We start from the raw sequence: 13,782 nt of genomic DNA on the forward strand, positions 1-13,782 counted from the left end.
ATTTGTCTCACCGTTTGACGATAAGATTAACCGTAAGAATTCATCGTGCAAAGAACTCCCCCTCTCCTCACCGGTGAGTCGCAAGAACCGTGGCCCCCCCTGATAGGTTCGTCGACCCCTGGCGGGCAGCAAAGCTGATAAAAGTGCATTTCGACCGTCTTGCTCTCGACCAGGGGGTTCTGTCGACTCGGTAGAAACCTATCTCTCGTCTTTGTTACGCTAGTTTCATATTTATCTCGAACGGCTAAAACCGCGTCTGGTGGAATAATTATTGCTCTCGATCGTAATCTGGCCACAGTTCGGACGCATCGATCGCGATAAAATAGATCGCGGCGCTGGAAAGGTGGGTTATAAAGGTTCGCGCGCGATCTCGGAATCGTCGCGGTCGATATCTCGATTTCTCCGTTAACAGGGAAAATTCATTGTCAAGCATCGCGTAGACGTAATTCTCGTTTGGTTGATCGTTCGAGCTTCTAATTTCGACTTTACTGGCGCGGTTTCGACGGCGGGCTATCTTATCGTTAATTACGGTAGCGCGCATGCGCCGGCGCGATCCGAGACTCGCGTTCCATCTTCTTTCCTCCGGCGTTTCCCGTCGTCTCGCGATCCTTCTCGCGCGACGTGCATACGACACACGCGAGGTACTTTGTGCCTTCGATGTGTCAGGAGGTGCAGATTACGGTGGACTAATAATAGACGACGATAAAAATTTGACGCGCAAAATGTTCCGCGGGGAAAACGGCGAAAACACGAGGGCAACGTACGGACACGCTTCGCGACTTTGACTCTCGGGCGTTATTCGTCTTTTCCTCTCTTTCGTTTTCCCTATCGCGGCTCCCTCGGAGTACTCGCGACAAAAATCAGAAAATTGAACTTTTATACAATTAAATGCGCAGGAATAAACGCGTCGTAATCTTTTTCTCGTTTACGTACTCGCGAAACAGTTTGCGTCTGTAGGATTTTATGGCTTTGGTTCTTACTCATTGTTCAATCATAATCTTTCGGTATGTACAAATCTAACACGGATCGAGATATCGAGATTACTCGTGTTCGTTTCGAAAATATCGATCTTGATTCGAGGAAATTCGCTCGAAAGAACGGTTTTAGTTCGAATTTCGAGTCAGGAACATCCGATTTCTCTTCCGTTTATCTTCGATTAACTTTCACGGCCGATTCGGAACGGCAGGTTTCTCTTTGCAATTTTCGAGTTACCCTTTGGAACGGACGCGATGCTCGATCCGATACGGCCGCGCCGTTTCGTACGAAACCCCGCGATTTCGTTCGACGAACGTTCGGATAAACGCGCGCGATCATTTTTAGACGAGCACGACGCGGGTTGTAACGAAAAGAAAAAAAAAAGGACATAGAAGAGTTACAGACCCTCGAGTAAATTGTCGTAACGAGTATCTCGCGGACAATGGGAGACGGGCGCTGAAAAAATTTGCGAATACGCAGACAGCGAAAGGAAAACTTTTTAATTACCAGTTCGTACAGGTGCGTTATAGATTCGAACGTACGCCGGGAGTGTTGTTCGATAAAATACAACTTTTGCATAATATAAAAGTATACGACGCGGCAAGTATAATCATTAAAACGATAGCTGGTAGAGTCGCCGAGGAGAACAATCGCCCTCCTCTGTCCGACGGCGTGTTGTCCGCTAAATTGTCGCTTAACTCGAATCTGTTCTACGGAATACACGGCACGGAATGCGATCAACACTTTCCTTTACCCGCGCGGAATGCAAATACCTATATCGGCGGTAGCGTCGTTTCGCCACGAGGTGTAAAACGAGTCGCGCGATAACACCGGCACGACATCGACGCGTTTCTTGTTCTCGTTACCAAGCAGACGAATTTTAATAGGACCGAACGAATCCGTTTTAGAAACGATAATCGAAGCATCCTGGGATTCGAGAAACGTTTTCCTCGTCGGTGCATCGCGAACTTAGACGTTTGCGGCGGACGAAATTTCTATAAGAACGCCACGATTCACTGGCAAAAGTTTGTTTTTTATTTAACGCTGGAATTATCGAGCATCATTGTGTATTTATTTGTTACCACTTCCGGTGGTTCTAGGGTCGAAGAAAGATGTATTTGTTAATCGTTTTGTGATTTTTGTTGTAAAGAGTAGTGTGATAGAAATTGAGTCCGCCGCGGTTTGGATCGATCGAGTCGAAGAAAGAGCTACTTACGTAAAGATACTCTTGGGGTCGATACCTGCTGGCATCCTTAGAGGTATTTTCTGTTGCTCCAATAGAGATATGTTGTTGTCCTGTGACAGAAAAGGAAACAATACAATCGATACCATACCGTGTATAGCCTTCCGGAATAAACATGCAGACGGTTCCATCGAATAGATCGTTTAATCGTTGACATTAGGGCGAACATGCGAATTAGGAGGAGCAATGACTTGAATGATTCTCGAGACAGAATTCGTCCTCATCTACCCACGCCAGAAGGCAGACACGTACCTGAGAATTTTTGGGTTTGGCCGAGAGGTCGAGCGGTTGGTCGACCGGCGTTGCGCTGTCCTGATGAGCTTGCACCCCAACGAGAGGCGCCTCCCTTGGTGGTAGACACCACTGGGGTAGCAGGGTGGGATAGGTGCCGCTGAGAGCCGCGGCGACCACGGAAGCCGCCATCGGATCCACCTGGACCGACATCGGTGACTCGGCCGATCGCGAGCTGCTGCTGCTGTCGCTCTGCGGACTCTGCAGGACGCGACATCGAGGAACGTTATGCTCGGTCCGGCTCGTCGTCATTGGTCGACGAAACGTACGGAAAGGAACTGATTACCACCGGCGTGGGAGGGAAGAAACGATCATGGAAAAGGGAGAACGTCCTGGTCGACGTGGCGGACAGATCGAATCCCGATCAAATTCGTTTTTCACAAGGCGCTCCTTGTGACCACGGGCCACCTTCGTGAAACTTTTATAAGGGCGTCGCCGTCAAAGCGATCAAAGCCACGGACGCCGGACACGGAGGCGAGAAATGATAAAAAATTGAACATTTTGCGCTGGACTGTGCTCGCGTCGCGTCGAAGAATCGGTAACGCTGTGACGCGACACGGGCGTCCTTTACCCGGCGCCGATTAATTATGCGGTGTGAAGAAGCGAATAGCCGACGGCCGAATCGCGCCTCGTATCGCGAGCCAGGTTTTGTTGATTCTCGTTAACGACGCGACGCGGGAAAGAGTAATCGAGTGCAAGTAATAGACGTCGCCCTTCGTCGGAAGGTATACTTACGAGGGGTGGTTGATCATCGTGCGGCAGCTTGCCATCGAGACAAAAGTAACACTTGTCCAGCGGCTTCCAGTCTTCCGGGGGTGGGCTGATGCGTCGTCCTCCGATCAGACACGGCGCCACAGTGTTCCTCGCGACCGCGTCAACCTCCCGACACGACAACCCTGACCTGGTCCCATCCGAATCCGGCGCCGGTGTCGTCAATATCGTTGGGCCGCCCTCAGAACCTGGCACTTCCTGCAACTCCTCCTCTTTCTTCACTCTCAGCAAGCCCTGCGTTACCGGTGTCCGCTCCAACGCGACTTCTTCCGTTCGTTCCTGCAACAAACAACAAATCCCTTTTCCGTGGTCGTCTATTCTCTCCCGGTCCGGTGTATCGTTTCGCTGGAAACGAAGGATACGAACCTTGGTCCCTTCCGTGTCGGTAGCGTTGCCAGTCGAATAATCCCGAGTTGCTCGGTCCTTGTCTCTCCTGAGAGGGCTGATGGGCCTGTCCGCATCCTGATCGAGCTTCAGCCGCTTCTCCGCCTCGTTCTGCCCCCGTCCCTCCTCCTCCTCCTCGTTCTCGTCGTCGTCCTCCCTGTCGTCCGTGGCACCGTCCCCGTCGTTCTGCCGGCGTTTGCGTCTTCGCCTGGTCGGAATCGTGGTCGTTCCCGTGGTCATGGTAGCCGTGGTGTTCGCCGACGCGATCGTCGCTATCGTGCCGGTACCGGTGCTGCTGGTGGTGGTAACGATGCTCGTTCCCGTTGTCGCCGTCGTTGACGCCGTTACCGTCGTCGCTGTCGATGTGTCCGTTGTTTTCGTTGCAGATTCCTCTCGCCCGACACCGTTCGCAAACTCGTCCTCGCCGACCTCGACCTTCACCTCGTCTGGCCTGAGGCGACGCTGGTCCTCCTGCTGATGCTGCTGATGCTGCTGCTGCTGGTAATGGCGGTGATGATCTTGCGCCGAGGACTGTAGGTGATGATGGTTCTGCAGGGTATGCCTCTGCAAGCTGTCCTGCTTGACCAAACCCGTCGTCGTCGTCGCCGCCGCCGTCGTTGGCGGTGTTGTCGTCGTCGTCGCTGCAGCCGACACCGTGCTCGTTGTCGTCGTTATCGTCGTGGGTAACGAGGAGGACGCAGGATGTAGCGTACGCGGGCCAATTTGTTCCAAGTTCCCGGGTACCGGGTCGCAGGACGACGAGAACGCCGGGTAGAGCCGGTGGTGGGGCTGTGTCGTCAGTGATTCGCTGCTGCGAGTACCGCTGTACAGGGTGTCCTGATATTGCTTCCATCTCCTACGGCCCATCAACTCCTCCGCTACCCGTTCCAGACCTGCGACACCACCGCAACTACATCAAACAATGACGACCACCGCTTTACCCGAAAACCCCCTAACCAACCGATCCTCCAAGATCTCCATCTACCTAATCGCCCTGGTTCTTTAATACGAATTTTTTACTTAACAGACAGACTCCCCCTTGTAGACGATGTTAACTTGCTTTAAAAGTTTACTTACATAACCTTCTGAGCAACATGTAGTCTTATTGGGAAACCCTATATTTATTAACAGGGTTACTGGTAAAGTTTCAGCGTAGTAGAGGTTAATCCTGAAACGTGCTTGTCGAGCATACTCGATTAGAAGGAAAGCATTCGTAAATGTTAACTGTGACCCCACAAAAGGCAAAAAAAATGTGAATTTTGCCTATCCTTGGCACTTTTACAACCGAAGTGAAAGCGAAGAAGTGAAAATGCAGAAAGAATTTGTTAACGTATGACTCTCGAGACGGAAACATCGATATACGAGAGCTTTGCGACGACGACGGGATTAATGGCATCCTCTTGGGTGAAAACGAAAATGAATGTTTAATTTGCGGTGAATTCGGACGTGGTGGGAAGAGGGGTACGCGTGCAAAGGACGTCGTTTTTGGGAGCATGCATTATGCAGTGGGGCAAATTCTGCCGAAGATTACATATGTGAAAGATGCAACGTTGAGTATCGATTTCTTGTTAAAAAAAGTTACTAAATATACAAAGTTTTACACAATTTTTTGGCCGGCTCCTCGACTATTCTTTTTCCTAATATTATTCTCGAATTTGATCGCGATTTCTCCACTCGCCCTTGTGTCTTTGGTGCTGTAACATTCGGTTGCGGAACGTATTCGAAACCCTTATAAAAAGCTCGATTTAACGGGATATCGCGCACGAAAGCAAAAGAAACTTGCGCGTCGGCGTACACCCGCGCTCGAAAAGAAATAAACTTGAGTTTCGCTATCGGTCGATCGTTTCCAAATGTTCACAGCTGTGTGGAAAACATCGCGTGCGCTTTGTCGAATAGCCTTTCCCATTTAAGGGGGTATTCTACCGCAAACCATTGAAAAAAAAATCGATTTTTTTTTTATAAAAAAATACGGAACTTTCCAAAGAGTATTTGCAAAAACTTAAGCTCGAATTCCCGAAAGTATTCGAAGGACGGGATGGTCAAAGTTATAGACGATACGTCAAAATCTACTCGACCAAGCGACTTAAAAATAATTGCAAAGGTGCTGTGGTATCTTTGTAAAAAATTCCCAAAGCATCCTCCCCTTGGATTGCGTTCCGCGTGACTGGTTGCAGCGGTTCACACGTACCCTTAGATAGGCCGCGAGGCGTCGGAGGAAACGCGTCCGCGGCCTCGAGGAGAGGGTAGCGATAAACGATCGCGGCGAGGCGAACGAGCACGAAGTTTCGGGTTCGACGGATCACGGAAAAGCGAGTTTCTCGCGTGAATATAAAGATCCGTTGACCGCGATAAGTCTGGTAATGTACGCCGATGTCGGAATCACCAAAATCGCATGCTCGAGAAACCGACCGGATGTGGTGGTTTTTTGAAGGACACAGCGGTAACACGCACGTCCCAGTATCTGGCAGAATGTCGCAACCAAGAAAATTGCAGCACACGAAATTGTCGGCGCATTACGAACGCATTTAGTAATCTTTCCTCTATTGTTCTTTTCTTTGCCGCGTATAGCGCGGATTATGCTTTCGCCGTTAACGAAGTTTCGAGTTTCAGCGAAAATCGTCCCCACCCCCTCCGTCCACGGTAAACGGCGCAATAATTTTTCGCGTTCGCCGGTAGATACGGCTAGATGCAAACCTCGTTGCGTTCGTCATTGCGGCTGACGATAGACGGGGCGATAACAGAATTTTTTGCGCTTCCTTATCCAAAGGCCGAATAGCTGAATGTTATCGTAGGCGCGGTGACGCGCCCAATTGCCAGCCTGGCGACCGAAGCATCCACGGAAGCCTAGATTTTTACGCGATCCGTCCATAGAAATATTGAGAGACACGTTCCTGTTTCCGTTCGCGCGCCCGTTTCCCCGCAGAGTCCCAGTTTGAGGGCGTCGATTGATTCTAAGCAGACACCCGGTACGGTGGCACGCGTCCCGCAAATGCACCATAACTGTCACGCCATTTGGTCGTCGCGTGTGCCACGAACACACGACGACCGACGAATCTACGTAAATATATTTGCATGTGCGCGTAGGATTCGCGTGCGCGGGAAGATCGAGCGCGGAGGCGATTTTTCATGGCTGCCGCCTTTGTTTCTCACCGGATTGATTTTGTCGTCCAGCCAGCGCAGGACAGTCCGTGCCGATTAAAGCCGAACCGGCGAGGCGTCGTTTCTCGGAGAACCCGGACGACCGTGGACGCCGAAGAATTTGCAGATTGAATCGCGCTCGGAATCAATTCGCGCGAACCTATGCGGCCGATTCTGCGCGCGATCGGAATTCCCGCCTTCTGGTCCCGCCTCTACGTCGCAGTTACCACGGTTTTCGAACGGAGTGATAAAAAATAAGCTTCGTTTCGTCCCCTATTTAACGATTAATTCTCGAAATAATAAATTCTCGCGACGATCGGCAGTGGGCGTACGAAAATCGTTGATACGATTCACCTGGGTGTTCTCGGGCCCGAGTTATCGTCTCTTATTTCCTCGGTCGTTGCTTTGTATCGCGATGTACAAAGTTCCACGACGCGTGAAACGATCGAATGCGTATATTTGCCGATCTAAACAGCGAAAGTGCTAACAGGCGAAGTATCATTGAACGAAGAGTGTACTTCATCTTCGTTCAGTGGCGCTGCGTCTGAAGATCTAATGGAAGTAAAATTGCTCGTGGAAGAACGCGGGGATATGTTTCTCTCGCGAACAGAAGGATAGAAAGTATTGCACGAAAGTTAGTTCGACTGCAAAGTCATCCGATGTTGAAACGATCGAAGACCGCTTTCATCGTTTTATCGATTATGAAATTCAATACGATAACTAGTCGGACCAATCGGACGTAGATATAATACGACTAGGCGTAATCTTCACAAATAAATTACGCAACGCACTCTCGATAATACAAAATTGAACAGTGACAAACATTTGTAATTGATGTGTTTACATTGCTAAGGAAGTAATCGAAAGCGATCGTGAGTGTCCACGAGCATAATAAAAGGGTCGTTGTCCCAAATATACACGTATACGGCGGAATCGTCGGTCTTCCAAGAGCGTGGTGGTAATAATTACAATCAGTTATTGAAACCAGAGCCGACTAAATTACTAGAAAACGGTCCATCAAAGATAAGCAATCAAATGTGTTACATGCACGATGGAGCACCCACACGTTTGCACAGTATGAGCGCACTGCGATCTAATTCCTCTAGATTTTAATTCGCGAAACTCCTGTTTATACTGTTTGACAAACTTCGAAATATGTACTCCGGGAATTATCGAACGCGTTCAACAGTCCACGAAACTTCCACGCGAGACATGCATTGCTCGGATGGAAAGCATTTCCAACGATTCCGTTAACGAGATAAGCGAACAAAAAGCGTTTGCATAGGGTGTTTATAAAAAGGAAGCGAACCGGGGGATTATATATCGCGCATCGGGAGTAGCAAAAGATGCTTAATCACCATTAGGTCTTGAAATCAATCGTGGCTATGTAAACGCACAAAAATTTGTTTTCGCGTTCGTAAAAGACGTGTTTTCCTTCCGTTCCGATGCATGACTGACATTCGCAGACCATAGGCCGACATTTTCAAATATTCCTTCCGTGACTCATTGTAATACATGAATTTTTTATTGGTCACCGTAAGTGGATCTTTATCCCTGAAATACTACAGTGGGCTACTTCGTTCTCCGCTCCACTTTGTCGCCGATTTACTTGCAATTCCCACAAAGTGCTTTTATATCTTTATTATTGATAGACTGTAATTTAGAAAAGTGTACCATTCGGTGTCCATTATTTTCAACCGTTTAAACTTTTTCTTGCCTATTTCCACGATTGAAAAGAAATCCAGAAGACACGAGTCAGGTGATCGACTTTGCGTTAAGTTTGCGTCTAATCTTTGTTGATATCGGCGATAATCTTGCGCTATCATAGAACCTTGAACAAACGAGCAATACCTCCGAACCAATACTATTTATATCCGATGCGTCGCGATATCGAACGTTCGGAAATAAAAAAGTAGATTTCGATCTATGTTGCTTCTTTCGATAATGAACAGCATGATCCTCAAAAGCTTCGTCTTCTTTAGAATTTATTTAGTTCTTGATTTTCGAGCTATGGAATCAACCCGACCCAATTTCTACAGTTACGGAGCACCCTGTATATTGTTGCTGTTGAAATTTCTAGACGACCGCGTGAAAAAAATGTCGGAAAATGTCGTTCGACTAACATTGATCGGGGACGGTGAATTAACGCTCGCTAGGCCGTGAAAGGAGCGCGCGCAATGAAAAACATCTGAATAAATTATTATTGTTTGTCGAACGTTTCGAACGAATAGCGACGCCCCCATCGCGGTAGCCCATCGCCGTCTGCACGGTCATTATTTAAACGCTCTAGTTCCACGCAGCTTATCAAATACAGGTATAATGCCAGTTTGCGGAAACGCGAACTGGATCTGCGCCGAGCGTCGTCGCCGCCGCGACGTATCTGCTTGCACGCGCGGCTGTCAGAAAAACGTATAACAAGCATTACGGTCAGGGCTGAGTTTGTACAGAGAGACTTTAAATGGAGCTCGATGGAATCGTATTATTTTTTAGCGAGTCAGGCCTGTTTCGTAAATGTTTTTCTTTCTTTTTTTTTCTCTTTCTTACGACTCACGTTCGCGTGAATTTCAAACGCGTCCAGTTATTGCGCAGCTTCTGCAAATAGACGGCGTTGGAAAAACGACGGTTCTTTGGAAGACGGAGCAACCGTAAAGGACAGACCGGCGATACGAACCGAAAATTACGATCTACCGATCGATTTTCAGCGCGCCAAACCCGTTCGTAGATTTGAATAATACATCGATATGGAGAACGCGAATTGCACAAGTAAACGCAATCGTCGTAACGCGTTAATCGGTGTATCGAGGAAACCTCAAACTTCTTCGTAATCGAACCGAGCGTGCACCAAGCAACCGCAGCAATTATACGAATCATCATCTCGCGGGAACGTGCGGAACATCAAGGTTGCACAATGAGTCATGAAAATCTGTCCAGAATAAGGCGATCGTTGCACGAAAATTTTTTCCACGTTAAATTTAGCCTCGTTTCTCGGTGACGTCAAATCTAACTCATCCAGCAGCATTATCGCGCGAGGTGAAACGAAACAGGATTCATTGTCGCACGGAAGAGATCCGGAGGCGGTCCGATGGAAAAAAATTTCTTTGTACCGATGACGTTAGCGTCCATCGGGCAACGATACGTAAACACGTACGCTGATTCGATCGTAAAAACTTTGGAATACGATCGAACCAATTAACGCCACGAGCGTTTATTTTAAACCGCGGTACATTATTTTGGAGCTACCGAAATCGTGTATTCTTGAATTTTGACGACGACTTTATTTTCCGTAAAATTCGCAAAAGGCCACGAAGCTTAACCTACTTTCCAAGGAACCAAAATTCGAGTTGCTATTTTCATCGGAATGCCGTCGATTTCAATTGAAGCGGTCCAAAGGCGGGAGAAACAATTGGTCCATAAATAACTATATACCGTGTAGTCGATATGGTTTTGATAGGGAGCGGGAGTTAAGATTCCCCTTTTTCTTCGAAAGGTCTGATTAACCGCCGCCGTAGTCTATCTCTATCTGCGTCTACTGGTTGCAGCATCATCGACCTTGCATGTAATCAATGGGCTCTGAGAGAATAATCCGGTTGGAAAGGTAGTAATCGCGCTTTTTCCTCTCACTGCGAGTTCTTCGTCGAGTGGGCGGCGAAACACGGGATCCGGATTTCCAAATGAATGAACGTATCCAGCAAAATGCAACGGTACAGCCATCGGAGCGAAGAAAGAAAAACAGCTTGAGACGGAGTGTCTTTTGCAAGGCGTTTCCTAATGACGTAAACTGCGCCGAATCGAGAGGGGCGGATTTGTCGCGTCGTTCATGGTGTAGGAGCGCGCGTTCCGAGCAGCGCCGTTTAATTGGTTAACTTTCCAGGCAGAAAGAATCGGTAGCCGGGAAACAGCGCGTGCTGTCGGTTTCCAATCGTCGCTACTTTATGACTTGACATTTTCCGCGAATGCCTTCGTCCAAAGAACACCGGCACCTCGTTGGATATTCACCGCGAGCAAAGTTCGAGTCCTTGATCGATTCTAGAAGTAATTAGACGGCTGGCGCGCCTCTGGATGAAATTCCAGGCAGGAGGTGCCGAACCAATCTTATCTCGCGTGCCATTTAAGAAGAGGAAGAAGTAGGGCAGATGACCACGCCCGGGATTAAGCCAATGACGCAGAACTTGGCACCGGGAACTTTTGCCCGTCGTATCGAAACGATCGTACCCCCTATCCTCTTTCGAATCTCGCGAAATCGACGAAACGTAAAAACGATGGGGAGAAAAAAAAATGTTCGTTTAACGACGGTGGAAATTTCGCGACGAGTCGAACGGATAGGAGAGAATGCTCGAGGATAATAAGAAATGGAATTGCGGCGGAGGAGAGAAATGTCCACGTGTCACCGGTACGATCGCGTTGGTCGTTCTGTTGATAAATCGAGAATCAAAATGAGGAAGATTCGAGAACGAAGGAGAATCTACTTTCCACGGGCGTCCTCCGCGAGCCGAGGATATAGCGGCACCATTCTTCAATTCTAAATCGAATGGCCTCGGGGCCCATCCAGCCAATGGCGGAGCCGCAATTTTAGATCCAGGCGCGCGCGCTATATTTCCCCCACGGCCCTGCGTCTTGGTGCTATTCCCTTGGTCCCGTCACTAATCGTCGGCCCGTTTCGACCAATGGCAATCCGGTTTAGACGAGAGTAGAAGGTTAGGAAATGGGTGGTCGGGCATGGTGGGGCCGCAGCTGGCTCTCACGACGCACAAGGCTATCCTTTGTCCGAAACTCGCTTGCGATTCGCCTGCGCCGCTAAGCCTTCAGGACGATAATAACGAAATAATTGCGATAACGACTCCGTGTGCCAGACGGAACCTAGCTTTCGACCGAGGTCGACGCGTCCGAGTTTCGAAAATTTACGGATTCAACGACACCGAGCGTACCGAGAAAAATAAAATGGAGTATCGATATAGATCGATGAATGAATCCGTGGCGAGGCGTTACGCGCGAGGCGTCGTTAACAAGTGCCTCGTAGTAGGATCGCGAGCGAACGCCCGTGGAGAACCGCGATCGCGATTTAATGCGATCCGCGTTCGAACAGTTTAATTGCAGGGATTTCGGTACGAACGCACGCTCGTCCGTGGCATCAGGAAAGAAAAAACTATATTCCTGGTCGCCTACTCGAGAGCATTATCAACGTCGCTTTGTTGCACGATCGCGAGATTCCCATTCACCGGCGAGAGATCGGTTAGTGGTTTTCGAGGCGAGCAAAGGACAGAGATACACGAGATGGATGTCGAAATACACGGAGCGTTACTTGTCTCTCAACAAGGTATGGAACCCAGCCGTGCCTCATTAAGATCTCGAAACGATGCTTGCCAAAGATAGAGTCACCGAAGGTTATTTGTTAATACCCCCGATGTTATTTACACCTAAAGAATTATTAACGAAACACGTTGCGTTCTATGAGGGGGGGAGGGGGGAGGGGGTGCCTAGCGTGTATCCGTTCGAACCGTCGACCAATCGTGTCGCTAATCCATTCATCGCGGAGCAACGAAGGCGGGTTTGTTTCGAAACGATCGAATCGAAAGTCAAGCGAACATCGCGCGCGCGGCTCGTTTGGAAACCTTGGGATCGACCGTTGCGAAAATTACGGAGGAATCGCGAAGAAAGAGGAAAAGCCAGCCGGCAAAGGCTGTTACAAAAGCACGGAAGAACCAGGAGAACAATGTACGGAGACCGGGCACACTCTGAAAGAGCCAAGGCTGACCAAAAGTACCAGCTGCCAAAATTTCTGGTCTCCGCGCTCTTTGTCCTTTAGCCCTTCCATTGCCTTCGAACCGTCACCCCGGTGGTACCGACCGCTAGGCAGTCGATGTATTATCGAGCGACTGCTTCTTTTTCTCCAACAATGTTCGTCAAGGTGTGCAGGCGTCGGTACGTACACAGATCTACGTGAGAATATGTACGAACGTGGGCTGACCTCGCGGACCATTCTTCTTCGTTCCTCCTTCCCTCTATCCCTCTCTCCTTGTCCTTCTTTCACGTTCTTTCCCTCTCTTCGCCTAGCTCTCTACCTCTCTACCTCCTCTCCTTGCCACTCACTCTTTCTCGACGATTCTCCACTGGTATAATGACCTCGGGAATCACTGCTCGGGTCGAACTAATGGAGCGATATCGTGCAATGAAATAATATACTGGAACAATGTGAAATTACAGCTCGGCCCGCTGCGTTCGCCACTCCGCGATGCCTGGAAATTTCAAGAATCGCGACTTCACGATGCACAGCAAACGCTTAACGGGATTATTCTATCGGGCTCTAACGCGATGCCATAAACGAGATAAACGACGACAAAGACTAGGATGTATTAAACGTTCCTTCTTTTTCTACCGCCCTCCCCCCCTCCCCCCGTATCCTATCGAGAACAGTACGATTCCCACGAACCGATGATTCTACCGGTGATCGAAATAACTTTCGAACTCGACGAACAAACCTCGCTACGCAAGATAATATCCGATGTGGAATTCGATAATCACGGCGTTCGCGATCAAAGTTACCCGAGGAGCAAAGCTGCTCGAAGACGGGAATGCTAAACGGACTTCTATACGGTAAGAAGAGAGCCCCGCGATACCGTATTCAGTCGATCCACGAAAGTTAAGACCAAAATCTTCACCCGGTATCAAAGGAATGCACATTCGGCTGTACTTTCGTCGTATTTTAGCTTGCTAAGCGATGTAAGCGGTAATCGGACACCGAGACGTACATCGCAGTCGTCTTGTGACCCATTTATCGTTCTCCGCTGTCTAATGTTACCCGCGGGAAGAGTTGCATCGCGAGATTACCGTGTGGGCTACGTTAAATTCATCGTTGACAAAGAACTGACATTGACGAATTGGAATGCACAAGTCGGTACGCCTGATGGCGGAAGTACGAAGGACATCGTACGATCGCGCCGAGATATCGGGACCTTAACATCCTTTTTCCGCTATTATTTCGA

The 13,782-nt window shown here is 48.9% G+C and overlaps 1 protein-coding gene across 6 annotated transcripts in view; it reads right to left on the reverse strand.

Annotated features, from left to right (window-relative positions):
- LOC122405256 (mushroom body large-type Kenyon cell-specific protein 1) overlaps positions 1-13,782 on the reverse strand; it is an 89,165-nt gene that overhangs the window by 12,707 nt on the left and 62,676 nt on the right. For 5 of the 6 annotated variants that reach the window (XM_043409851.1, XM_043409849.1, XM_043409853.1 and 2 more), the window contains 4 exons: positions 3,647-4,557; positions 3,245-3,559; positions 2,471-2,710; positions 2,192-2,271 (listed from right to left, as the gene is read on the reverse strand). In XM_043409851.1, the coding sequence (XP_043265786.1) occupies positions 2,192-2,271; positions 2,471-2,710; positions 3,245-3,559; positions 3,647-4,557 (1,546 nt within the window). The remainder of the gene's footprint in view (positions 1-2,191; positions 2,272-2,470; positions 2,711-3,244; positions 3,560-3,646; positions 4,558-13,782) is intronic. The other variant, XM_043409855.1, reaches the window with a different exon arrangement.

The sequence above is a fragment of the Colletes gigas genome, unplaced genomic scaffold, assembly GCF_013123115.1.
Source record: "Colletes gigas isolate AHSC1104 unplaced genomic scaffold, ASM1312311v1 Colletes_gigas_Sc00004, whole genome shotgun sequence".
NCBI lineage: Eukaryota > Metazoa > Arthropoda > Insecta > Hymenoptera > Colletidae > Colletes > Colletes gigas.